The 25,975-nt window shown below is 36.2% G+C and overlaps 1 protein-coding gene across 1 annotated transcript in view; it reads right to left on the bottom strand.

The window, feature by feature from the left end:
- Positions 1 to 25,975, bottom strand: part of HMCN1 (hemicentin 1) — a 519,438-nt gene that overhangs the window by 150,965 nt on the left and 342,498 nt on the right. Inside the window, exons 49-57 of the mRNA XM_060035358.1 lie at positions 25,167 to 25,358; positions 21,521 to 21,694; positions 20,121 to 20,234; positions 19,129 to 19,274; positions 14,376 to 14,526; positions 12,848 to 13,042; positions 11,245 to 11,358; positions 6,761 to 6,948; positions 5,097 to 5,193 (exon numbers count right to left, since the gene is read on the bottom strand). Coding sequence (XP_059891341.1) covers positions 5,097 to 5,193; positions 6,761 to 6,948; positions 11,245 to 11,358; positions 12,848 to 13,042; positions 14,376 to 14,526; positions 19,129 to 19,274; positions 20,121 to 20,234; positions 21,521 to 21,694; positions 25,167 to 25,358 — 1,371 coding nt within the window. The remainder of the gene's footprint in view (positions 1 to 5,096; positions 5,194 to 6,760; positions 6,949 to 11,244; positions 11,359 to 12,847; positions 13,043 to 14,375; positions 14,527 to 19,128; positions 19,275 to 20,120; positions 20,235 to 21,520; positions 21,695 to 25,166; positions 25,359 to 25,975) is intronic.

Here is a 25,975-nt window from a genome sequence, read left to right as displayed (position 1 = left end):
TAAAACACACGCAGATGGAATAATAGATTTTTTACAAGAACACATGCACGTGGAAGGAATAACATCATACATATTTGAATGGTTTCTATGTGGGGGGTGGGAATAGGAGCGAGAAATGAGCATAAAAATGAGTGAATACATTAATGAATGAACACATTAATAAATAAAGGCAGAGGTGGGTTTTGCTCAGGCCAATGAAGATAGTAAGACATGAAATAAAGAACACAACTAACGTAACACTCTATTATTATATTATACTCTCTCTATATTATACTCTGTATGTTATATTATACTCTTTTATATTAAGACTGAGGTCTTAAAATAGCATCAAAAACAAAAGCAAAAGATCAAAAGGCAAAATTGCTTTTTAAATTTTACTATACATGTTTTTTTATCCACCAATTTTCATATTCATTCATCTACTCATTTATCAAATATTTATTAAATACCTACTGTATTTCAGATGTGCTAAGTGCTGATACAGTATGAAAAATATAATAGATAATATCTATAAAGAATTAATAATTTGGTGATAGTGACAGACATTGAACAAAAAGTAACAGCTAACATTTTTTTGAGTGGTTATGCTGTGCCAGGCACTGAACTAAACACTTCATGTATACCATTGGAGGCTCAGAAACCTTATGCGTTAGATACAGTTCTTATCCTCTTATTTATTATAGATGAGCAAGCTGAGACAGAGAGAGGTTAGCATCTTGCCTAAGGTTTCACAGTTAGATACTGGAAGAAACTGGAAGACTGCTGTCTGGCCCTAGAGCCCTGTTCTTAGCCGCTGTCCGATACTGCCTAATAATTACAAGTGTGATGAGTGTGAGTGTCAATCAGAAGAGTAGGGTGACAACAGGGAAATAACCTAGTTTGGGGATCAGGAGGAAGAAGTGACATTTAAAAAGATGCTGAAGTATGACCAGGAATAAGCTAGCGGAAGACAGATAATGGACGGGTCTTTCAGAAAGAAGGCATGGCACATACAAAGGCACAAATGGGGAAAAGAACATGGCACCAGAAGGCTGACATGACCAGAGTCTGAAGAGCAAGGCTGCTGGGGAGTAAGGTGGAGAAGGCAAAGATTAAACGACTAAATAGTATAAAATTCTAGAGGGTCTTCTGGGCATCATTAGAATGCTGAAATAACGGCCTAAGGTGAGGAAAGCAGAGGAGTGGTCTACTCAAAAATTAGCTTAAAAGTTATCAATCTGGCCACAGTGGAGGGAACTGGTGAGAAGGCTAGAAGGGACTCAGAAAGACCAGTTAGGAGACTATTGCTGTAATGAGTGCAGAAGATGATAGTGCTATGCCTAGGATGGTGTCAGAAAGGATAGAAAAGTGAGTGGATCCAGAATATTATGTAGGTAGAATATTTAGGATTCAATGCTTTGGGGGTGAGGTTTAAGGAGGAGGAGGAATCCAGGATGACATTCATTTAACTGGCTCAAACAATGCGAAGATGGTGATTCCGTTTACTGAGACAGAGATCCCTGGAGGAGGAACACATTTCTGGGAAAAGGTAATGAGATCAGTTATATACACATGGTCTTAGAGTGACTATTAGGCATTTGTGTCAATAAGAAGTACATATTTGAACAGAAGCGTCTAGAGTTCCTGAGGCAGCCCTGACTGAAAATAAAAATTTGCAAACTATTCTGCACATAGATGGTATCTGAAATTTGGGAATTCATGAGATCACGTAAGAAAAGAGTGGGAAGAATAAAGTCTAGCGCTTGGAAAACGAAAGTGTAATAGTCAAGTAGAGAAGGAGGAACTAGCAAAGACGACTGGGAATGCGAGACTGGGAAGGCAAGATTATCAATAAGGGGTGTGGGCATCACAAAAGCCAAAGGAAGAGAATTGTTGAAAAAGATAGTCAAATGTTCAAGGATGTTGAATGCTCAGAAGTAAGAAAGATAAAGCCTGAAAATGCCTGTTGGACTTCTGATGTCATTTCATGAATTCAGTGAGCAGTTTCATTGGAGTTGGGGTGAAATCCGATGAGCAATGGTGGGAGGAGTGAGGAAAAGGAGACAGTAAATATATACAGCTATTAGAGAAGGTTGCCTTGAAATGGGGAAAAAGAGAAGGACGCCTCTGAAGAGAAATACTAGGTCTAAGGGAGAGTTGTTTTGGGTTTTTTTTGTTTGTGTTTTTGGTTTTTGGTTTTTTTTTTAAGAGGCAAGAGATGAGTAAATTTAAATGCTCTTGGGAAGGAGCCAGTGAAAGTGTGAATTTCAATACTGGAGAGGAAGAGAGGAGATTGTGAGATTTTTGACCAGGCGGTCACCAGGGATATAGAGTCAAGTCAGTCTTTAGAAGGTAGAGGAATGCTCCCATCTTGCGTTGTAACAGAAGGAAGAAATGGCAGCATCACATGCAGCTAATATTCTCATTTTGATGGTAGGAATTTGAAGTGGTTTCAGCCATATGCCTTCTCTTTTCCCTGTAAAACAGGAGGTAAGGGCACTGACTGAGTGAAGGTGAGAGGCGACTGTGATTGAATGTTTGTGTCCCCCCAAAATTCATACACTAAAGCCCTCTCAGTGTGGTTGTATTTGAAGATGGGGCCTTTAAGGAAGGAACGAAAGATAAATGTGGTCATAAAGATGGGGCACTCATCCTATAGGATTATTGTCTTTATAAAAAGAGACACCTGAGAGCTTCCTTGCTTTCTCTGTCCATGCGTGCTCAGTGGAGAGGCCTTGTGAGGACAAAGTGGCCATCTGCAAGGGAGAAAGAGCCTTCACCAGAAATTGAACCCTGCTGGAACCTTATCTTGGACTTTCCAGCCTCCAGAATGGTGAGAAAATAAACTCCTGTTGTTTAAGCCATGCAGTCTCTGGTATTTTGTTAATGGCTGCCTGAGCTAAGACAGGGGCCATCTGACATTCAAGAAGGTATGAGTCACTGTGGAGTAGAGCCATGAAGAGGCAGTATAAAGGGCTCATTTCAAGCAGTATCTATGAATTTATAATACCACCAATAGTCCTGACACCAAGAGTTTCTCTAGCCATAGTTAGCTACCTAGGTGCAGGTATGGAATTCAGTGAGAGGTAATACAGAAAAGCAGGTGAGTTTAAAGCCTCTGGAATCAGACTACCTAAGCTAAAATCCTATTTGCCAGGTGTGTAACTTTGGGCGTGTTACTTAGTCTCACTGAGCCTCAGCTTTTTAATCTGTAAAAGAGGTATAAAATAGTACCAACCACCTGGGGTTATTGAGATAATTAAGTAAAATAACATATACAAAACACCTGGCACAGCACCTGGTAGGTATCAAGCAGTCAGTGTGTTGTGTTGTTACATGCAGAGTTGAGCCTTTATTGAGCAGGAGTGCTGAGAAGGCCTGGGCTAAGAGAAGTGATTGATATGCTGGTCCATGAAAGTTAGACTGGATGTGAAGAAGGTAAAGACACAGAGGGTTGAAAAATAACTGAGAGGTCAACAGACTGAAGGTTAGAGTCCAAAAGAAGCAAGCGATATTGTACAGGGAGATAACAAATGGTATGGTTTTAAGTGAAAACAATTTAAACTGTTTCTCTCCTACATGAATTTTCCAATATTTAAGTATGGGTTCCTGACTGCAGGCAGGAGCTCAAGACACTGTTAACCAGTAAAAGAGGAAACCCCCCCTCCTGAACTCCAATTCTCAATAGTAAACACAAGTGGCTTCTGCCTCTCAAGTCAGGCAAGTCTCCTACTTCAGGTGTTTTTCCTATGCATTACAAAGAGGAAATGGATATGAAGGAAATATAATAAAGGAACAACAAATATTTATTTAGCAACTACCATGACTTTAGACAAGGTTTAGGAAGACCAAGGTCCGTAAGAGATGACCATTTGCCTACAGCATTTATAATAAAGTTATGGGATAGACGTGAAGATACAGATGTATAAAGATAAAAAGGTAGAATATGTAACTGCTAAAACTGGGGTATTTACAAGACGCTTTTGACCACATAAAGGAGGAAAAATTAATTCTGCCTTGGGGAATCAGGAAAAATGATCAACATTTTTATTTTTCAACATTTATCCTACTGTACTTTACAGATTAGAATACAAATTAGATTACAGATTACTTTAGATTACTTAGATTAGTACAGTATACTTTCACAATGATTATATTTGCTTAATTTATTCTTCCGGGGAATTTATAACACATTTCTTCTATTTTGGTCAGATTTACTCAAAAAAAACTTGCTAAGCACTGGGAATAAAAAAAGGTAAGAGTGCTTCAAATATCTGTTACAGAAACACCAAACATTGCTAGACATCAATACTCCCTATATATCGCACCAAAAAAAGAATATCCATTATGCTAAATAAAAGTCGTTTGAAGGAAGAAATTTTTCAGTAATGTCAAATTTCAGCTATTTCCAAAATGAGCTAGAACTTTGCATATGAATCACATGTTTAAAGAAAATCTTTTATAATAATTGTTCAGCATTTCCAATTTAATATTCTGGAAGCAGCTGTGCATGATGAAAATAAAACTAATTATTTATGGCTGACACCTAACTGCTTTTTTAGCAAAAAGTTAGTATTTATGGAGTGTCTAGCATTTATTGAGAACTTAGAATCTAATAAATAAATTAGGTGTACTGATGGTTTTCAGGAATTATTTAACTTTATAAAGTTACTTTTTCTTCTTCAGGAAGTATATTACATACTGGAGGGTGTAACTCAACATGAATTCTACAACTGAGGACAGAAACTGGTTCCAACAAGGCCCAGTGGGTACATTTTTATGGGTAGAAGAGCTATATTTGGTTCTAACTTCATATAAACTTGTAATCTTTGGGATTTCAAATTGTGATTTTTTTTCTTTTTTTACTTTCAAATATGTAGGAGTAACTATTTTTTCTTAAGGGACTGAAATAATATAAAAACAGACTCCCTAAAAGATTTGTACTTTATAAATCGCACAAGCTGTGGTAGAAAGAAAGAAGGGGAAAGGTTGAATGAATGCAGGCTCCACACACTGTTCAAGTTAAAAAATGCAAAATAAGCGTACATGATCTAAAGTACAGTTTTCCTGCTTTTTCAAGCGTACTCTAACAGATGTTTTTGGAACTGAGCTCTTACCATGAACATTGAGGTTAAAATATTTTTTGGCACTTCCAGCTGTGTTCTCAGCAATACACACATACCTGCCGATATCTGTTATTTGAGTGTTTAGAATCTAAGGAAAAAAATGAAGAAATTCCAACTGAAACTTTTTTATAAAGCAACTTGTCAATTTTTGAGAATAAACAATACATACTCTTTCTAGCTAATACCAGATAAGCATAGGAAAAAAATTTTGTACATAATAGTGCTGACACTGGTTTTTATTAGTCAGGTCTATCAAATAAATATTTATAAAGATTCCTAATCAGAAAAGGCAAATTTATACATACTTGTATATTGGCTATGAAAAGTCCCAAATCATTCTCCCACTTTCCTATCTACATCCCTGGTGGTGTGACTGTGAAGCTTCTCCCATCAGGGAGTGGAGTAAAGATGGAGAATTTGTGTTGGCCTTGTGACCGGCTTTGATCAATAAAGCGTGATGGATGTGACAGTCTTCCATTTCAAACCTAGACCATGTGCACCCTGCCACCACTATGTGAGGAAACCAGGACTAACCTGCTGGAGGGCGAGAGATCATGTGGGAAGAGTCAGCCTCGTTATTGCAGCTGAGGTCCCAGGTATGTACAAGAGCCCAGCCAAGATCAGCAGAGCCACGGATTCAATCCACAGCATGCAGACACTCGAGTTAGCCTTGCCAAGACCAGAAGAATCACCCAGCCAACCAGAAAGCTTGTGAGCTAAATAAATGCTTATTGTTTTAAGTTGTTTGGAGTGGTTTGTTTTATGTAGCAAGAGTTAGTTAATATAGCAGTTATATTTTCTTTTTTTTATTATACAGAAATTTCTGTCCATCTATATATCTTTTGGCTCTAGCCAACAGAAATATTTAAGTATTTAGCTAGAGGTTGTATGAGCATCAAAAAGAAATAGTCATGGTGTTCAGAAGATACTTTGAGAATTAAAGGTTATTTACAAGCAGTGAAACTCATACTTTTTTTTTTTTTAATAAAGAACTCCATGGGATAGGTCCTGTGTTGGATACACTGATGCTTAGATTCTTGGGCCTATACAACATCATTAATATGTTTGGGAAATAATTTCTTAAGTTGCATCCTAACAAAAGAGTTGGTGTTATTTTTACAAGTTCCTATCTTCCTTTTAAGACCCTTGAAAAGAAAAATATAGACATGCCCATTAGTGAACAACAACTCAGGATATTTATGTGGTTTCCATTATTCTTTATCATCAATTCTTTGCCAATAGAGGACAAATTTTAATCTATAGGGAATCTTAAACCACCTAGAATTTAATCATCAGAAATCTGCAATGGAAAGAATTATAATAATTTGGTTTTTATCACAGAGGCCATATTGTAGTAAATTTAGGGGTGTGTGTGTGTGTTTGTGTGTGTGTGTGTGTGTGTGTGTGTGTGTGTGTGTGGTGTGCTGAATGTACAGATAACCTCTGGAAGAATTCACACAAAACCGTTAATGGTGGTTACCTCTGATAGTGAGAAAAGAATGAGTAAGAAGAATTTTATTTTATATATCCTTTTTATGATTAGTTATTTTTGCCAATATTTATAAACCAAGACAAATTATTTTTAAAAGCAAAAAGACAATTATTATAAAATACAAAGTCAAATAGCTATTTTTAATTAGATTTTTTACTTTTACCTGCAGAATTCTTCCATTAGATAGAAATTTATGATGCTCATCTTCTAGCAAGAACTGCCCATCTTTTTGCCAGGAATTTCTTGGGGTGGGGCTGCCACTGGATAAACACTCCACCAGCATGCTCTTGTTCACCAGCACGGTGACTTCTTCAGGCAGATCACTGTCTGCTCCCTGGATAACTGGCGGCACTAATAAGTGATTGCAACAGAGAGATAATGACAGGAAACAAGGTCTTTTCTAAATTATTCTAGTTTTCTGACAATTTTAAAAAGTTTGGGATAATAGAGGGACAAAAGTTGAAGAGGAATCCATGATTCTGAAGTAACACTTTACACTAATAAATTCGGGGGGGTGATAAATCTGCGTGAATTTGGGTTTATTCTCTTCCCTTTCTTTACCTATCCTGGGCTAACCCCTCCCATAGTTTCCTTTGCATTTAGGTTAATCCCAATTCTTCCCCAATACATCTTGTCTAGTTTCTCTCTCAGCCCCTTCCACGGGCCCTCTGGGTTTGCAAGCACACATGCAAGTGGCATCTGCACAAATTAACAGTTAGGTCTACTTGGTCATCTAGACAAGCCAGGTAAATCTTTAAAGTGTATTTGAAATGTACAGGTTTGGTCTCATTTGCAAGGGAATTGTCTGGGCTACTCAAACTGTGTTTCCCCAGCCTCGGCATCAGTGGTATCACGATAAGCATCACCTGGGAGCTTGGCTAGAAATGCGGATTTGGGGGTCTGACTGAGCCTTCTTTAGTTGGCATCCCTAGGAGAGCCAAAGAAGTTTGTGTTTTAACAAGGTCTCCACGTGATCCTTATGCATGCTAGAGTTTGGGAAGCCATGCTCTAGATCTTTCTACATATATTCATTCTCATTTAAAACAATAATATAGAATCAATCCAGGTTCATGCCCACCTGATGTTAGACTAGTCAGTTATGAAAAAGCACATACTATCTGTAGAATTTTTTAAAAAATGGAAATGTTAAACCAGGAATGCATGTGTTGGCTGCTTTTGTAAATGTAGAAATTCATTTTCAAAACGAATAATCACTTTGTTTTGTTTTGAAAGCTTAGGTATTTTGTTTTACTCTCTTAAAATGTGCCATATCTTTATCAATCAGTAAAGAATATATGTTTAATGCAGATGCCTTCTTGTAGTATTTGGGTCTCTCCAAAACTAAATTGAAAGTCTATAAGGCAAATAATCAAGGTTACAAGGCCCCATAATAAAATTTCAGTGTTATTTTGAATGCAAACTTTCACAGTCAAAATTATATGATTTTTTGCTGTACTTTAGATAACACAGAATATATAGGTTGAACTGCAGATTAGTAAATAATAAACTTGAATTTCAGATTAAATGAGGCTATCAGTACCTCCACACCATGAAAACTGATCAAATGAAATGTTGGTACATAAAGATTCAATGTTTTCTTGAAAGATTTCAATGTTTCTGGAGCTGAATCATTAGGAGCTACCAGGAGACACACTACAGGCCCAAGGTCTGACCTGTAGAGGCCTCCACCGAAGCTCTTTGCTCTGACCTGCCCTCCAGCTGGATTACACCTCTCAGAATTGTTCTTAGTGGCACTTAGGAGGTAAGCATCAAACACTGTGAAGTATTCCTAATTTAGACAGACTTTGTGGGCTCTTTTTTTTTGCTTTGTTCATACTTCTCTAAACTCATCTCCAACATGCTTTCCAACTTCCTCCTAATTAAAAATAACAGACTGAAGACATGAACATCTCCCTTTGACAATCAATCCCTAAATTCCATTTCAATTTAACCAAATTCCAGTTCTTCCCAACCTATAATATCTTGCTACTTTATCAGATCCTTCCACTCAGTCCCAAACTAAATTCCTTCCAAACTTAGGTCAAATTAAGCCAGGTGGTCTAAGATATTCCTTCACTGCTCTTGATGATGTTAGCACTGATTTTAATTGTCTTCGTATCACTACCTTGTAGACTTTAAAATCTATGTTGATGACCCATCCCACCCTAGTTTCACCTCTACCCCACTTCAGCCAGCCACAGACTGTCATACCTTGGACCATTCAACATAAACACTTCTGCCCTTTGCAAGTTCATAAGCTCCTTGAAGAAGGTCTGATGTCTACGGTATTCACTGCTGTATCCTCAGTGCCTAGCATAGTACCTGGCACACAGTAAGCGATCAATAGATATTTGTCAAATAAATGAATTTTGAGTTCGTGGGTTTTCTCTATTTCACGTCTTTTCAGGCTTCCTTCATAAGCTGGCTTTTTGTTTGCGCTGAAAACTCTAGCCCTTCCACTCCTCCCCCTTACAATCAATCTATCAGCCTTCCTGCAAGCTCATTTTTCCTCTTCTTCTGCCTAGGTCTCAGAGTGGGTCATTTCAGCGATGCTCTGTCTCACTGCACATGCTATGTCCCTTACCCTCCAGTGCTTCCACAAAGTGTACCTTTGTTACCTTGTGGCACTGCCTCCATGGCTCCCCTCTCCCCACCCTTAGGTCATATCATCTGTTTTTTCTACCTCTGATCCCGGGGTTAATGAGGGTGGGTGCAGAAAGCCATGACTAAGCCAAATAGCTCCAACTTCAGTGTTTGACGATCACACCCCCCATAGTGGCAATCTCTAAGGTTCTCTGTTTTCCACAGGCCCGAATACCAGCCCTGCCACTGTCTTTCTTGTTCTCATACTTAAGGAAAGGACTAAATACATTTGATATACATTCCCACATATCCCTTCTTACCATTCCAAGGTATGGCAATTCACTACCATGAAAGGCTAGTTGACCCCTCTCGGTTTCTTGATTGCATTTTTCTCCTGTTCTAGAACTTGCTCCATCAATCCTTGCCCCCTCCTCCCATCAACACACATACTTGAAACTTTAACTTGTCTCTTTCTGTTGGATCATTTTCCTTGGTCTATAAGCAAATTCAAATCTCTCTTAAATATGTTTTTTCAAAGAAGCTCTCTTCCTAAAACTCTATTTCACCTCTTCCTGCCTCTTCAAAATGTCTTAAGAGTACTCTATATTTGTTTCCTTTTCTTTCTGATTATTTCCTCGATATTTATCCTTTTGTTCTGTGGCTTTGTATCGCACCATACTATACATAAATTGATCTTCGGAATTTCACTAATGATTTCTTAGTTTAAAATGGCCTTTCCCCCCAGTTTTTATTCTCTTAAACTTACTTTAGCATTCCATACTAAACCCACTTCTTGATAACCTTTTCTATGCCTTGAATAGGTGATATGGTAGTTTACTACTTTTCATTAACTCCCCAGATTGTTTCTCCTCTATTTTCTTTTTCCTGTCTCCTACTTGTAAATGATCCCACAATGATCTTTTATTTTTTTTATCTTCTCCTAAGCTATCTACAACCCTTTCTGTTGGAAATCTCATGCCTTTGAATATCACCTGTTTGTGGATAACTCTCAACTCTTTATTCTTAGTTCAATTCTCTCTCCTGTGTTGTAGTTCCTTATTTTCAATGTCTCATTCAACATTTTCCTAAGTATCTTGGTATCATGCCAAATTCAATACGTCCAAAACAAAATTGACTTCCTTCTTCCCAAGTTATGTTGTTTTCCCAAATCTTCTATTTTTATTGCCCTTGCTATAATTTTCTTAATCACCCAGGATAAAAATCTCAGTGTCATTTGATACTCTCAGATAAGTGCCTAATGCTTCATATTACTTAATCACTTCCTCTGTAAAACCTTTCATACCGACTGCTTCCTATACATTCCTACTGCTACTTCTCTAGCTCAACTCCTTCTCATGGAAGCATCTATTTGTTCCTGCTTCTAGTAGCATCACCTTTCTTTGCCCTTAAAGGTGCAACACTTCTTCTACTCTCAGTCCCTGCATTCATAATATGACTGTGATCCAAGGGTGGACATAGTTATTACGCCTTATCAATTAGGCCTCTTGGCCTCTGTAATTGGTTCAGAAATGGATATGTGAGTCATGCTTGGCCAGTTAAAGCCATGGAAATCCAATTCTGGGACTTCAGTTGTAAATACTGGATAAGAAGAGCTTTCACTTTGGATGTGAAACTAAGAAGATGTAAGATTATAGAGTTTCCGGGGGCCCACTTGCTATCCAAAGGGATTCCCCACCTGAGAGTGATGCTAACAGAGAAAAAAAAAAGCCAAGAGAAAGAGAAAGGTAAAGTTTGGTGGACCTCTTTTGAGCCATAGAAGTCAGATATGACTATAGCCAGCTGTACTCTGGGACTCTTCAGTTTCATGAATCAGTGATTCTCTCTCTTTTTTTTTTTTTTTAAGCTAGTTTGTTATTTGATACTTCAGGAGTCCTAACTAATGTGCTTTCAATTTGTATAAGACAGCTCCCTGGGAAAGCTATCAGTTTCTGATTATCTTTATGTCTCTAAAATGCTAGTGCAACATCATGCAAACATTAGTTCCTCAAAAAACTTTTGCGCGAAAGAATGCATAATAAACAAAAAAACGAACGAAAAACTCACAGAGTACACGGACATCATACTGAAGGGAATCTTCTCCAGCCTCATTCACAGCCACACACATATATCTCCCAGCATCTTCCACTTTAGCCCGGGGAATCTGTAACACTCGCCCTCCTGAAAATATATCCCAATACATATTTTTACTTCTCTAAATCTTAGAGTGAAAGTGATCATAAACAGAGATATAATTTTTCAGGTCTAATGACTTCTTTACATTTCCTTTTAAGGCTCTTACTTCATCCAGTGTTTCAGTGTTAATCCCACATACCACATTTAGGACAAACACTGCATTATTGAAAAGTGACCCAGCATATGAATGAGACCTCCTGAGAACTAAATAGCTTGTATAGAGCAAGGGAGGAATGTTGCTCCATGTCCCTCTCACATTCCATGTGGAATGTTGTTATGTGGTGACTTCTTGCTTTTACAGTTTTGAACACATGTAAAAGAAGTTTACACTGTTGGAGGCAAGTACTGATTTGAGAAAATAATAGCCAAGGATATAAAAGGTATAAAGTATACCTTTATACATATGATCTTGAAAGAATAACTGTATTTTTTAACTTTTCATGTTGATGTAATATCAAACTTAGAGAAAAGTCTCAATAATTATATTAAAAATTTTACCTGTGTTTATCAATAATTTGTATTTCAATCCAATTGTTTGATCTCTGTCATAAAAATGTACATATTAACTTTATTTATATATATAAATGAGTAATACTCTCAAATGATTCAGAAAAAGATTGAGAGTATATGGGAGACATGATGTCCCTTCACCCCTAAATATTCATAAATATGTATTTCATTAAAAGAAGGTATAATGATCAAAATCAGAAAATGTAAAATCTGTGAAAAAAGTACGACTGAACCATAGTCCATATTCAAATTTCACTATTATTACAATATTGTCTTTAATAGCTATTTTTCCTTAAGCCCAGATCCAATTTAGGATCACATGTAGTTGTCATTTCTATCTAGTCTCTTTTCTTTTTTTGCCAAGATATTTTTTTTATTTAATTGAGATGAAATTTACATACATTGGAAGGCACTGGGCTTTAAGTGTACAATCTGATAAATTCTGACAAGCCTATTTGAATGTTTGCTAAAAGTAAATAGAAGCCTTGAAAATATTATTTTTCCACAATTTAAAGATCTCCTTTTCCATCGATAAACATGTAATAACTAAAATATTTGAAACTAAAATCTTTACTATTGATTTATGAGAAATGCATTTAATAAACTGAGTAATAACTATTTGCAAATATATTCTAGAATTTATCATTAATAATGTACAGAAACAAAACTGATTATTTCCTCACACTATTTAGAAAAATGGAGGCACAAGGGAGCCAAAGGACTTTCTTAAGTTGATAGAATGATCCCATAGTAGATATGAAAATTAACTAGGTATTCTAGCCTATGTCAAATTCTCAGCCTAGACTCTCCTAGCTTGAAGCTACATAGATACCAGTGGCATTCAGTATCCTGTGTCAGTTAAATCACAAGGCCAAAAAGTCAATCAATTTGACTGGTCTAATAAATGAGAAGAAACACATCTGACAGAGATTCAGATTTTCACCCTGTTCCTAGCAATCTTTACCTGGTAAAATCAATACTCTATCACTTGAGGTCAGAGGGTGACCATCTTTATACCATGTCAGTGTAGGAGGAGGAGCAGCGTTTGTCTCACAGTAAAGAGAGATGGGATTGTTGATGATCACATCCTTGGCTTCACCACTCCTGCCAGTATCCAGCATGTTTCCTATTTCCCAGAGCTTGTGAAAACTTGGAGGAACTATGGAGAAAAGACATGAAATTTTGGACTCATGTAAATGACAGTGTCAATCCGTTAAAGAAAGATCTTGGCTGTATTTTCACAAGAGTGATTTGTACATGTAATAAATTAGACAATGTGAAAATATTGTCAAGTACTTACACACCTACCAACTTAGCCCTTAGCTAAAAAAAGTAATAGACAGAAGTCAGAGTTGGTTCTCCAGTGGAAAAGCAAGAAGTATGGAGCTCAGAATGTTGTGCTCATGCTTTGCTCTCCATTTCTGTTCAAAGGCTCTAGCATTTAGAAGATAAAATGTCCTGCTCTCAGGAAGGACCTACTATGATAAACATGGCTAAAGAATATGATCATAGCAGGGAAAACTAATTTTGAGAAATCATTAAAAAATACTGGCTCAATAGAGCATTTCTCAATGATTTGTCTTATTCAGAAAACTAAAGAAGTTATGCAGCCAAGATTAATAAGTCTATTAAAAAATATAATGGGACATACTCAAAGTTTTCTGGGTGACAAGTATGAACTTTCTAGAAGGCAATTTGCCTGTACATCAAAAGCACTGCAAAAGTGTATAACATTTGACCTAAAATTTCCATCATTAACAACTTATGAAAAATAAAAACTGTGTAAGAGTTTTAGGTATAAAGATGTTCAATGAAGCATTATATATGAGTAGTAAAAGCTTGGACACACCCACACATTCAACAATAGGAGTCTGGTTAAATAAAGACTTGGATACTCAACTGATAAAACAGGTATCGTTATTAAAAATCATGTTGACAGTAGTAATATCAACAATAATAGCAAATATCATTCCTTAAGCATTTTGCTAAGAGTTTTATATACTTTATCTAATTTAGTACTCACCACAATTCTACAAGGCATTAATTCTAAAAGTGAGAAAATGGGTTTTAAAATATTTAGGTAACTTGCCCAAGTCAGAAAGCTTGAAGGAGCCTAAATCATCATTCAGTTCCAAGTGTGACTACTTTAAATTCTGATATAATGTTACATTAGCTTTCTGATAAACTTCATGGTATAATGTTAGGGGAAAGCTAACGTAACAGAGAAGTACATATTGTGTGGTCCCAATTTATAAATGAAGTATACATTTACAAAAATATATCAGAAGGAAACACATAAAAATAACTGAGGTAATCCTGAATGATGGGATTATTTTCTTCTTTGTTAATTTCTTGAGACCAAGTTTTCAATAATGAATTTATATTATTGTCAACAGAAAAAAAACATTAAAATAAACCAAGTCAAATCTCTTTTTCATTGCTTTGCCGGATCATATAAATTAAATTACATACAATAAACATATTAGTATTACCTTGTATATTCACATCAAAATCCAGCTCATCTTCACCTGCGATATTAGACGCTATACACGTGTATCGTCCAGTGTCTGATATTTGAGCCTCCCTGATTTGAAGTGTGTGTCCACTGGCAGCAATAGTAACATGATCATCTGCTTTAAGGGGCTGTGATTCAATTATAATAATGTTATCATTAAGTACTCCAGTAATAAGCCTCTAAAGAGAGTGAGAAAAGAACTACATATGTATATAAGAAAAAAAAAACCAACAGCTTATGGTGTGGATTTTTAAATTTTAAAATTTTCAGTCTGATAGGAGATACAATGTTCATTCTGGAATACTCATTATTTTAAAAACTGGAACCAAAAGGGAAAGAGGAGGGAAGGATAAATTAGAAGGTTGGGATTAACATATACACACTACTATATAAAACAGATAACCAACAAGGACCTACTATATAGCACAGGGACCTATACTCAATATTTTGTAACAACCTATAAGGGAAAAGAATCTGAAAAAATTAGATATAGATAGATAGATAGATAGATGATAGATAGATAGATGATAGATAAACTGAATCACTGTGCTGTACACCTGAAATTAACATGATATTGTAAATCAACTATACTTCAATTTAAAAAAAAATCTGGATTCAAAGCTCATTTTGCAGCAGAATGAAGTATCTAAATCAATTAGCTGCTATCTTTGCTTTCAATGGTAACAGATATTTGCCACATATATCATGTGGAGTATAATACCAAATAGGACCCCAATATTAGGAAGAATAAGCAGGTTGGGGGTCCTCTATATTATTTATACTTGATCTCCTGAGATTAAACCAGCTTTAAAAAAAAAAGTATAATCCTCTAGGAGTTAAATGTATAACTGAGTCCTATAAACTTACCCTATTTCTGTAGTTTGTGATAAAGTGAAATTGAGCCAGAGAACAGTTTTATGTAAGGAAATAAATAATAATGTGCAAAAAAAAAAAAAAAAAAGTACTCCAGTAAATCCTCTAGGGCACCATGCAGTTGAGAGTTTTTATGATTCTTTAATAAGTAAAAATAAAAATTTAAGTGAAATACTCAAGACAATAACAATTTACTTTGAATAAGCTGTTTTTGAGTAATCATGTCTTTATTTATTGACAATTGTAATTCCTATAGTTTACATCTATGCCCGGTGCTTCTGAGTGGTGCATTTATAAATTATTTATGATGAAAAATGTTCTTAGGTGCCATATCCATTTATCCATGTTGGAGAAAAATAACTTCGGCTGATCCCACATTGTAGTAAAAAAGTGTATCTTTTCTTACTATTTTGTAGCAAATGCTAGAGTTTTATAATGAAAGATTGAAGGCATTAGCATAGCCTGATTTAAAAATCACCACTGCTCATTCAGAAACATCATTACTTCATAAATGAGAAAATTTAACCTAGATATATTTATATTATGATGTTTTACTGAAAACATTACCAACATTTAATAGGACGTTTCTCATCTTCTAAACATTTCCGAATATACTAAATTCCCTCTTATTCCTTGAAAATTTTAGTTCCTGGCTCACTGTTACTCCTTCCAATGACACTCTTCTCATAATTCTTGGTGATTTCAACACCCACACAGACAGTCACCAATGCTTTGTGCTCTCAGCTCCTTGACCTCCTTTTTATTTTTTTTTGCCCCAACACTCTCTCAGCCACTCAATAGGAAGAGTCATACCTAGAACTTATAATTACCAATAATCACATCTCTTCAGAATCTCAGTTTCAAGTTCTCACCTTCTGACCATCACCTCTTAACTTACTCTTTTCCTCTAGAATCCCAACTCCCATTATTTTTTGATCCCATGGGAGGACCCAAAATTCACTGAACTTGCAATCTTTTCCCTATCACTCACTCTCCTCCTGACCCAGAGAAGGTCTATTATGGCAATCACTCCTTGTACAAACTTCTATTAAAAAAATCAACTCTTTTGCCCCCTCTCCCTTTATTTTATTCCCCTGGAAAAACTGGTTAATACCAGTTTCTGTCCATTCTGAACATCCCCTGATCTACTCAAGAACATTCCTCCAGCAACTGTGTCCTCTCTCATGTGAGTCATCACCAATCGCTTTGTTTCCACTGGATGATTTCAGTGTGTATACAACAGTATAATTTCCGCATTAAAAAAAAAATCTCATTACACTGCAGCCTAACTCCACATTCTTCTATTCTGCTTTATAGGCAGTGACTTTAAAAAGTTTTCTACCTTTGCTGTCTCCATTTCCTTCCATCTTTTCTTGAATCCTCCAATAAGGCTTTCACCATCTCTACTTGACCAAAATGATGTTGTCAAGGTCACGTGACAAGTGACATCCATGTTGCTAAATTTGCTGATCAATTCTCAGTCTTTATTTTACCTGATCAGTGGGATTTAACACGGTTTAACTGGTCTTTATTTTGAAAACTTATCTTTCCTTCTTTTAGGACACATCACTCTCTGCCCCACAACCTCTAAATGTAGGAGTACCCCAGGGCTTGATCCTTGGACCTCTTCTCTTTCTACCTAAACTCACTCTTCTAGTGATCTCATGCAAAACCTTGGACTCATCTTTGACTCATCTCTTTCCCTCACATCCTGCTACCACCTTCATCCAAGCAATCACCATCTATCTCCTGGACCATGGCAATAAATTCATTTCTTCTGCAACTAGTAAAGAAGCCAATATAATCTTTTTAAAGCCTTAAGTCAGATCACATCACTCCTGTGTTCAAAATTTTCCAGAAGCTTTCCATCAGAATAAGGCCAACTGATCTACAAGCAGTATGATTTAACCCTAGCTCTCACCTTTCTCTGTGTTCCCACTGATCACTGCACTCCAGCCAAATGCCTCAGGGCCTTTGCCCCTTGCTAGTCTCTCTAGAATATTTTCCTCTCAGATATCTTATGTCTGCTTCCTTCAGTTTCTGTGAGTTTCTGCTCAACTATCACCTTATCAGTGAGGCATTCCCTATTGTAAGAGATCACACCCTTCACACTCTCTATTCTTCCTGACTGAATTTTCTTCATAACATTTACCTTATCTGGCATACTGTATGCTTTACTTGTTTGTTTAGTTTTCCCCTCCCCCCAAAACTCCATATGAGCAGAGATTTTTGTCTGTTTCCTTCATAGCTGTATCACCTGCACCTAAAATACTATGTGCTCAATAAATAATGAGCAAATACTATGTGCTCAATAAATAATTTGGGACGCAATGTATCATTATTAACGTTATATCACATATAAAGATAGTATAATTTAAACTTTCCATGTCAAAGAAAAACTTCAGAGCATGAATAAGCAAAACACATAGATTCTATCAAAACTTATTGTGGTTAATGCTGCCAATATTTTTGGTGGCTTCTCTCAAAAACACTGTTTCACTCAAGTAGTGTTGCTTATCTGAGAAATGAGCTAGCAGAAGAAAGGATATGGAAAATAAACAAAACCCAGTATTTTTTGTACACATTTTAGGGGACCAATCCCAAATCTTGAAAAATTCAGCAATTTAACTAAAGCATCATAATTGGATCAATTTCAGTCTGGATGTGAAACTAATTTAACTACTCATTATGAAATTTTAAAAAAACAGCCCTAATTCCTAGTACAAATCTAGACTTTACCCAACTTTTATGTGTGTATGTGCTTGTGTATATGTGTGCATGGGTATAAAATGCAAGGAATGAAAAGGTTTTAGGTAAAATTAAAAATAAAATGTTAAAATTTGAAAGGTGAAAGGAATTGTTTCCATGCAAACTCATATAGAGTTGATATTGTACCATGAAGTATGCTTGTAGTCAGAAAAGAAACTGTAAACAGAACATGGTGGGAGTTCCATATTTTTCCTTTTGCAATGGTTTCCAGATGAAATTTGCTTATTTTATGAGATATTTTTTTTTCCTGGCTGCCAGGATTGCAAAATCCATCTGTGATCTGAAATAATAAAGTTATATCTTTCTGCATCTTAAATCATGACTCTGACCTGAACGTCTACAACTGGAATTTGACTGACCATTTGGTTGATTATGTGTAAAACAGGATAAACATCAGCTTAGCTATGTGACATCTGTATTAAGCAGAGTGTTAACAGCAGCTAAAAAAAATCTATTTTGGTCCTAAAACACCAGCACATATGTTTTTAAAACATGCATGTTAGAAAATAAGTTGAATGAGAAATAAGGGCGTGTGGTCTGAAAGCCAGATTCTGTAACTGAAGGATGTGTCTTTTATTGAAAGTTCTTCATTGCCCCCAATTAATTGTATTGAGCACTTAATCATCACATTGAGCTTATTTTTTCCATCTTGGAACATTAAAAATGTTACCCTTTGTAAAAGAGTTAAAGGTGTTTAGAGAAAGTTCTGAATAAACTGAGCACCTGTGTTATACCTATCATTCTAATCTGGCTACTGTCTTTGTGTTTCTTCTCCACAAAGTTTACTTACTCTGAAAAACCACAGAGCACAAAAACCATTCCCCAGTGGGAAGGTGGCTGGATTTTCCAAGACAATTGCTAACGTGTATTAAAACAGTCCTTCAAACTTTAGAGTGATGAAATAATACTAAAATTGTTGAACACGGTTCAATTTTTTTGCAGTTTTATACTCTAGGAGCATGGGATTGTGCTAATTTTAAGGTCACATTGATTCTCTGAGTTATCTGTGTCTGGGTGTTTTGTTTTTTAATTTAACTGGCCATTTTAGTCTATAAAAAAACATCAGCAAATGAAAAAACTTGACTGGCCTGTCCATCCTTGTACCAGCTGAGAGAGGCAGAAGGAATTGCATAGGCTTCACATTCCAAGGTCAGGGTGTTGTTTACTTTGATCTTCACTTCTTTGGGGGAAACACCTGGCCCCAGGAGGTCTCTTTTACTGATTATGGGTGGAACTGCATAAACACGAATATTAAAGCATTAAACATTAGTTCTTTTAAATGGAATGACATGGAACACAGTGAGGATCACTTAATAAGAAAACAAGGAAATAACTTAGGCATCTTCTATGCTCTCCTTTCATCAAGGACCCAAGTTAGCATCTTATGAAATGGCAGTGTTCATATACAGAATGTGAAGAAAACTACCTTTCTCTCCTCATCATTGTAATGCTGCCATTTGTAATACTGCCAATGTCCTTCACAGAACAGTTAGTTTAGGTTGTTCCGGGTCCCCAGACACAGTCTGAGTATGACCCATAGAATGCATTTTATTAGTCACTAAGGGGAATGATTCAAAGAACAAAAGATAATAAAAAAGATGCTCTTCCTTTTTAAAAATAAAATTCTGAAAATTTACTGCCTATCAGTGGTAGCATAATTTTTTTTTAATAGGTCAATGTACAGTGGATTAGCCCAAAGTCAATGACAAACTCATCGTAGGCTGTTGAATACAGCATATATATTTAAGGAAGAGTTTTGTGCATGCAGGTACTTATATGCAGCAGAATTCAGAAGAGGGTAATTCATGAGAAGAAAATAGAGAAACTTAAGGAAATGCCACTGACAAGTTCTCCAAAAAGCTGAAGAGAGCAGTTTCAGTGGGCTTTCACATCTGTAAGCAACTGAAGTCATGGGCACATTGCTTAATTCAATTTCCATCTTAATGAAGCAACAATAAACGGATAAACGATAAACTTTAATGATGAATATAAATAATTATGAACCCATAATGAAAAATAGAATTAAAAAAGTTAGAAAACCTGGAGAAAACTAGGAACATAGTGTTCTTTCGGGACTTACTGTAGACCTTCACTTCATAGTACTTTATCATCTCTCCGGCCTCATTAGTGGCTACACAAGAGTATCTCCCAGCACTGTCCTCCTGTGCATTTAGGATCTGCAGAGTCCTACCTCCTGAAAAGCAGTGGAACACCAAAGAATCTCTGAAGTCACAGTGGCAGCAGGGTTTGCACAAACCACCAGGTTTTAGTTCTTACTATTAACACATTTCTTCTTCTCTATGACAATTCTGTAAGAGACATTTGACACAGGCAAACTACAATACAGATGGGCACTACTTGCTGGATGGAGACATTCACTAAGTCCACGATGGTCCTCCGTGGTAATGACTCTCGTGCTCACTCTGACCCTCCCCTACCTCTCTGCACATACTGTAATTAAGGTTCTTATTTTACTCTCTTCACAAATAGGTCTTCTGCCTTTGTCATCTTCTTCCTCTCATCTACCTGGCGTATCAGTAGAGATTGATCTTGCTAAAACACCATTTTTATTATGGTATCTTTCTTCCTAAAAATCTTCAGTGGTTCTCAACTGACTAAAGTATAAAGTCAAAACTCTCAAATCCAGGTATTTAAAACATGACTCCAATATTCCTTCCTGATCTTATCTCCTACCTGCCCCCTTCCCTGCCATACCCACATGTATACACAATGTGTCCACTCAAGAAGGAGGTGAGGAGTCTGTTTATTATTACTTGCACATAGATATGCCATTCTCCTTCGTACTTTCCCACACTAGGCATCCTGAAGGATCTGAGATCTCTCCTAACTTATTTCCAACTAACAAAATTCTATAACTTTCTTTAAGGTTTGGTTCAAGTTCTGTCTATGACAAAGCATTTCCTGACTGCTTCAGCCCACGGTGGCCATTCCTTCTTTTGAATTCTTATAAAACTTGTCACTATCCCATTTATCATAACCTATGACTATTCAGAACCCATGATTATTCATGGATTCCTGTTGTTAATTAACTTTCACATGTATTATCTCTATACATTTCTTACAGCCAGTGATCATACTTTTAAATTCTTTCTGTTTTCATACATATTGTCAGGTATTAAAGAGGAATAAATAAACTCTGTCAATCTAAATACTAACCTTCAAGGGTCAATTCAACAAAAAGTGAATTTCTACTCTTTTTGGCATTCTACATTATATTTGAGCAATTAATTACACTGTAGTATTTATTTACTTGCCTTTTATTTACTTTACTGGTCTTTCAAAAAGTAATTTTAGATAACTTAGATTACAACATACATACAAAATACTAAAAAATAAGATAGCAATAGTACAATACCAGCAACAACATTAAGTATTTTTATAAAAATAGTCAATGATTCTGTTCTTCTGTAAAAGTAAATGGCACAAATGCAACTTGGGCATCTGAAGTGAGCTAATTACCTGGAAGAATACGGATATTTCGGTTGGATTCTAAAGGAGTTCCATTCTTAAACCAGGTGATGGTGGCTGGGGGATATGAATAAGCTTCACAGACCAAAGATGTGGGGCTGTTAAGGATAACAGTGACATCTTCAGGGATGCCATCGCTATCAACACCAGCAATTGTAGGAGATACTGAAAAAGATTTAAAACTTGATCAAAGAAATATATTCAGAAATTTCTTTATTTGTACATTTCTAAGTTTCCATAGTACTTATTTGTGTAATTCCATTCCCTAACAATTACAGAAACAATTGATTAGTGTCCTCATTCTACACAAAAGCAGTGAGAACCTCAAAAAGCTCACAGAGTAATGGAGGAGATGACACATAAAAAGGAATCATAACACAATGTAGTATGGGCAATACTGGGAATTTTGGTGCAGGATATATGGGGGCATGGCATCCAATCCAATCTGAGGTGTGGGGTGGTGTGTGGACTCTCATCAGGGAAGATCTCCTAATGGAGCAGATTTCAAACTGAGCCTCAAAGGACTGGTGGTGGTCAGAAGGTGAAAGAAGGGAGACTACTAGGAGGAGGGAGCATATTGGGAGCAGAGTAGTGTAAACAATGAGGGGCAAGCAGGAAATATATAGAGGATGGATTCAAGGGGGTCAATGCTGGAAGCAGGGGAAAGACAGACAAGTACATCTGTTCCATAAAAGATAGGGCCTGAACTAGAGCAGTGAAGAAAGGATTTGATGATAGAATTTAAGGGGTAAAGAAACCAACGTCAAATATAACTTCCAATTTTATTGCTTGGGAACGAACCTAGGTAAACTTCAACGAAGCAAAATAATTAGAAAATATGGAAAGATTTGCTCACTTAGGAGGGGAAGATGATTTGTTCAGTCTGAATATCTTGAATTTTAAGTGCCTGTGAGAATTCCAGGTAGAAATGTCCAACAAGCAACTGTATATAGAAATCTGAACCTTGGGAGAAGGAACAGGGTTGCAGGTATGGATTTTAAAAAGTCTCCAGTTGCTAAGAGATGATCATTAAACCTCTGGGAATTAAGTTTTTGTTACTTGATGAGAATATCTAGAGTAAAATGAACACTGAAGTAAGGACAAAACATGAGGGGACCTAATGTTTAAGAGACAGATTAAGTATGAGTCCATAAAGGAGGGAGAAAGGGAGCAACCAAAGGGGTGCAAGGATAACTGGGGAAGAGCAGTGTCCAGGAGAAAGTGATACATAATATCCAAACGTTAAGATAAGGACTGAACAATGTTCGTTGCATCTAACAACAGGGTAGTCTTCACCACAGCAGTGTCAAGAATGGTGTGGGCAGAAGCCCATATGTAGTGGGACAAGAAGTATACACAGGGAGTAGTAACTATATGAAGTGATGGAGACAGCAGAAGGTAAAGCTGAAGGTAAGGCAGATGGTGGGCATGACTGGCAGACCAAAGAAGGGGGGAAGATATAGGATCAAGGGCATAAGCAGAAGCAGTAACTGTGAACAAAAAGGATAACACCCTCTGGGAAAAGAAAGGGTAAAGACACTGAATTATGGCTGGTAGACTGGAAATTGCCAGTGCACACACCTGAACAGCCTCAACTTTATATGAAGTTGGTGAAAAGAAGACTTGAATTCAGATCCCTCATCTTCAATGAATGAGGGAAAATGATAAGAAATAAGTAACTAGGAAGCGGGTAGGAGGCAGAGGAAGGAATATAGTCAGAGAGCATGACTTGAGATGCCTGGGGTAAAGAATAAGTGATCTCCACTGGAGAGAGTCCCCAGGGAGCTAATGTCTCTTGGGAAGTCAGATTTCAGTTACTGAAAGGAGCCAGAAAGAGTTTTAAATCAGGTTTCCAGAGGACAGGGATAGGATGTGGACATGAGCCAGTACTGGGAGGTGAGTCAGTGGTAGGAGGAAGGAGGCATGAGGAACATAGAGCTCTAAGAGAAGCAATGGGCTACAGGAGAGGAGAAGAAATCCAGGGCAGGGCATTTGCCTTTCATTCGCTGATGGGCATGCAGGGAAGACGGGTGTGTTAGGAGACAACTGGCTCATGAACTCTCATTCTTACTTATCCACGCATCTGTTATTCACTGCTATGTTAGGTGCTGGGGCTATATCCTTTTCAAGATAAAAAGGGTTCTGTCCTAGGGAGTTTATAGTTTTATGTAATTATTACTTATATATATGATTTATTTGACACCTATTAATACATTATCCAGTATTCTGACTTAACATTTCTGGCCTATATATCTCTTCTACTCAATTAGACTGTAAGCTGCCTGAGGACTGTGTCCTCTATGGGAGTTTCTACGTATGGGACTACATATTCCCCCAGTCTAGCCAATAACTATCAAAACATACAAACAAATAAAAAATTGCAAAAATTTGCATCGCATTATAGGTCAGTTTATTTAAGTAGAATGAAATGTGTTTTGATATTAGTAATCAAATACAATACATTTAGGTGGTGCATTTTAAATTTCTAACGTGAGCAGAAATTAGGAATCTATTTTAATATCATTTCCAAGACATAAGTATAACTTTAATGCTGCAGAAACTGAATGTGTAGTTATTTCATCATTCCTACTCCATATTTTTTCATGGTGTAGTTTTTATTGCTCTCAAAGGGCTTGATATTCAAATGTACAAGCTAATCTGTATTAAATCAGAAGGAAACCACGTGAGATTTAAAACCTACACTTGTAGTTGCAGTCTACATTTTAATCTAGGAATCTTCACAGCTTATCACTGACAATATAGAATTTACACATTATATATTAATTTCAAGGGGAGGGGATTTATCTGGGAAAAATAACTATTAATTAAATGGCAAAATACCTAAATTTGCAACGTCCAGGTAATTTACTGCACAGCAATACCTGTCAACTTTCTTCCTTTAAGATTTTTTAGGGATCAGTGAGTTAGCAAATGACACAGATAAACACACATAAAGACAGATGAGCAGCATATTATGTTAAGAAAAAGAAAATCTACGGTAGTTGCTCACCCCAGCAGGAGCAGATGTTCTGCTCACAATACTGCTACATAAGTTGGCAACGGGAAGGAGGGGAAATGTGTTTTAAGACAGAGGAAAGCACACTTCTAAAATAAAATCATTTTAATGATGTTTTGTTTTGTTTGAACCCTTCAACCTCCCAAGGGACTGTGTTAATTCACTATCGCTCATGAGCAAGCATACAGTTTTGGTGTGCTTGTCTGCATCTCCTCTCCTTCATCATAGTTACCAACAGAGATTTCAGTATGGGCAATTACCAATAATGGCAGAGTCCCACAAAGAAATGATAAAACATCTCACGGTGATCCTCTTTCACTGTTGACCTGCTTCTTTTTGACCAGTATTTATTTTTCCTTTACTACTGCTTATTTAATATCTATCTTGTTCATAGTTGTACTTCACACAAAACACGGTACCTGGAATATAGTAGGTATGCCAAATGCAACGAACGAATGAATGTACGAATTAATAAAAGAAAACCAGCAAATGTACACAAGCACTGGTCCTTCTGAAATAATGAAATTCTACGGTAGAAATATTAAGTAAACAGAAAAAGAAGAGAATTTGGCCTATTGCCATGGCTGATTCTTCAAGATTTGCAGCAATGCTTATACCTACCCAACACATTAAGACTAAAACTTCTGCTCTTGTCACCAGCTGTATTAGAAGCCAAACATGTATATCTTCCAGTGTGTGACACTTGGGCATTGGTAATCTGAAGAAAACGGCCACCAGACATAAGATGATGGGTGTCATCTTCTTTCAGGAACTGCCCATCTTTCTGCCATGTAATTTCTGGCACTGGATTCCCTATAACAAAAAGTCATTTCTGAGAGTTGGCTAATAATCACATGTCTACAGTTGGTAACTAAAAGGATGCATTTTTATTCATTTCCCTTTTAAAATATTCCACTTCTGAAACAATGCAGTAGCCATGCATTTTAAAATAAATTTGCAAACATAACTGAATTTATAATAATAATCATGCTATGATTTTAAAAATCTATAAGTGAAAGAGTTATGTTAGTCTCTGTGTTTAAATTTATAGCATACCTTAGGCTATTACAATTAAATATTTTCATAGTAAAATACACTTAAAAAATAATGGAGTATACATGTTTACTAAAATTATTACTCATGAATACCTTTGCATTCATATTAAATTTTTAAAGAAGATTTTTATTTTTGAGGGAAAGCTGTATAAAAAGGAAAAAAAAACTTTAATTAAACAATTCAACAAGCAGATATGTATGCCAGGATTCTAGCATAGATATATAGATAGGTAGAAAGATAGAAATATCTATTAATTATTCCTTTAATATTTATAGCCTAGAGAAAAAAGATCTTTCATATTTTTCATGGGACTTTTGTTAAATATTAAGTTTTAAATTGCTCAAACATTTTGTTTTTGAAAATTTAAAACTATA

This window comes from Delphinus delphis, chromosome 1 (assembly GCF_949987515.2).
Source record: "Delphinus delphis chromosome 1, mDelDel1.2, whole genome shotgun sequence".
NCBI classification, from domain to species: domain Eukaryota; kingdom Metazoa; phylum Chordata; class Mammalia; order Artiodactyla; family Delphinidae; genus Delphinus; species Delphinus delphis.
This window is presented reverse-complemented; position numbering and strand designations above follow the sequence as displayed.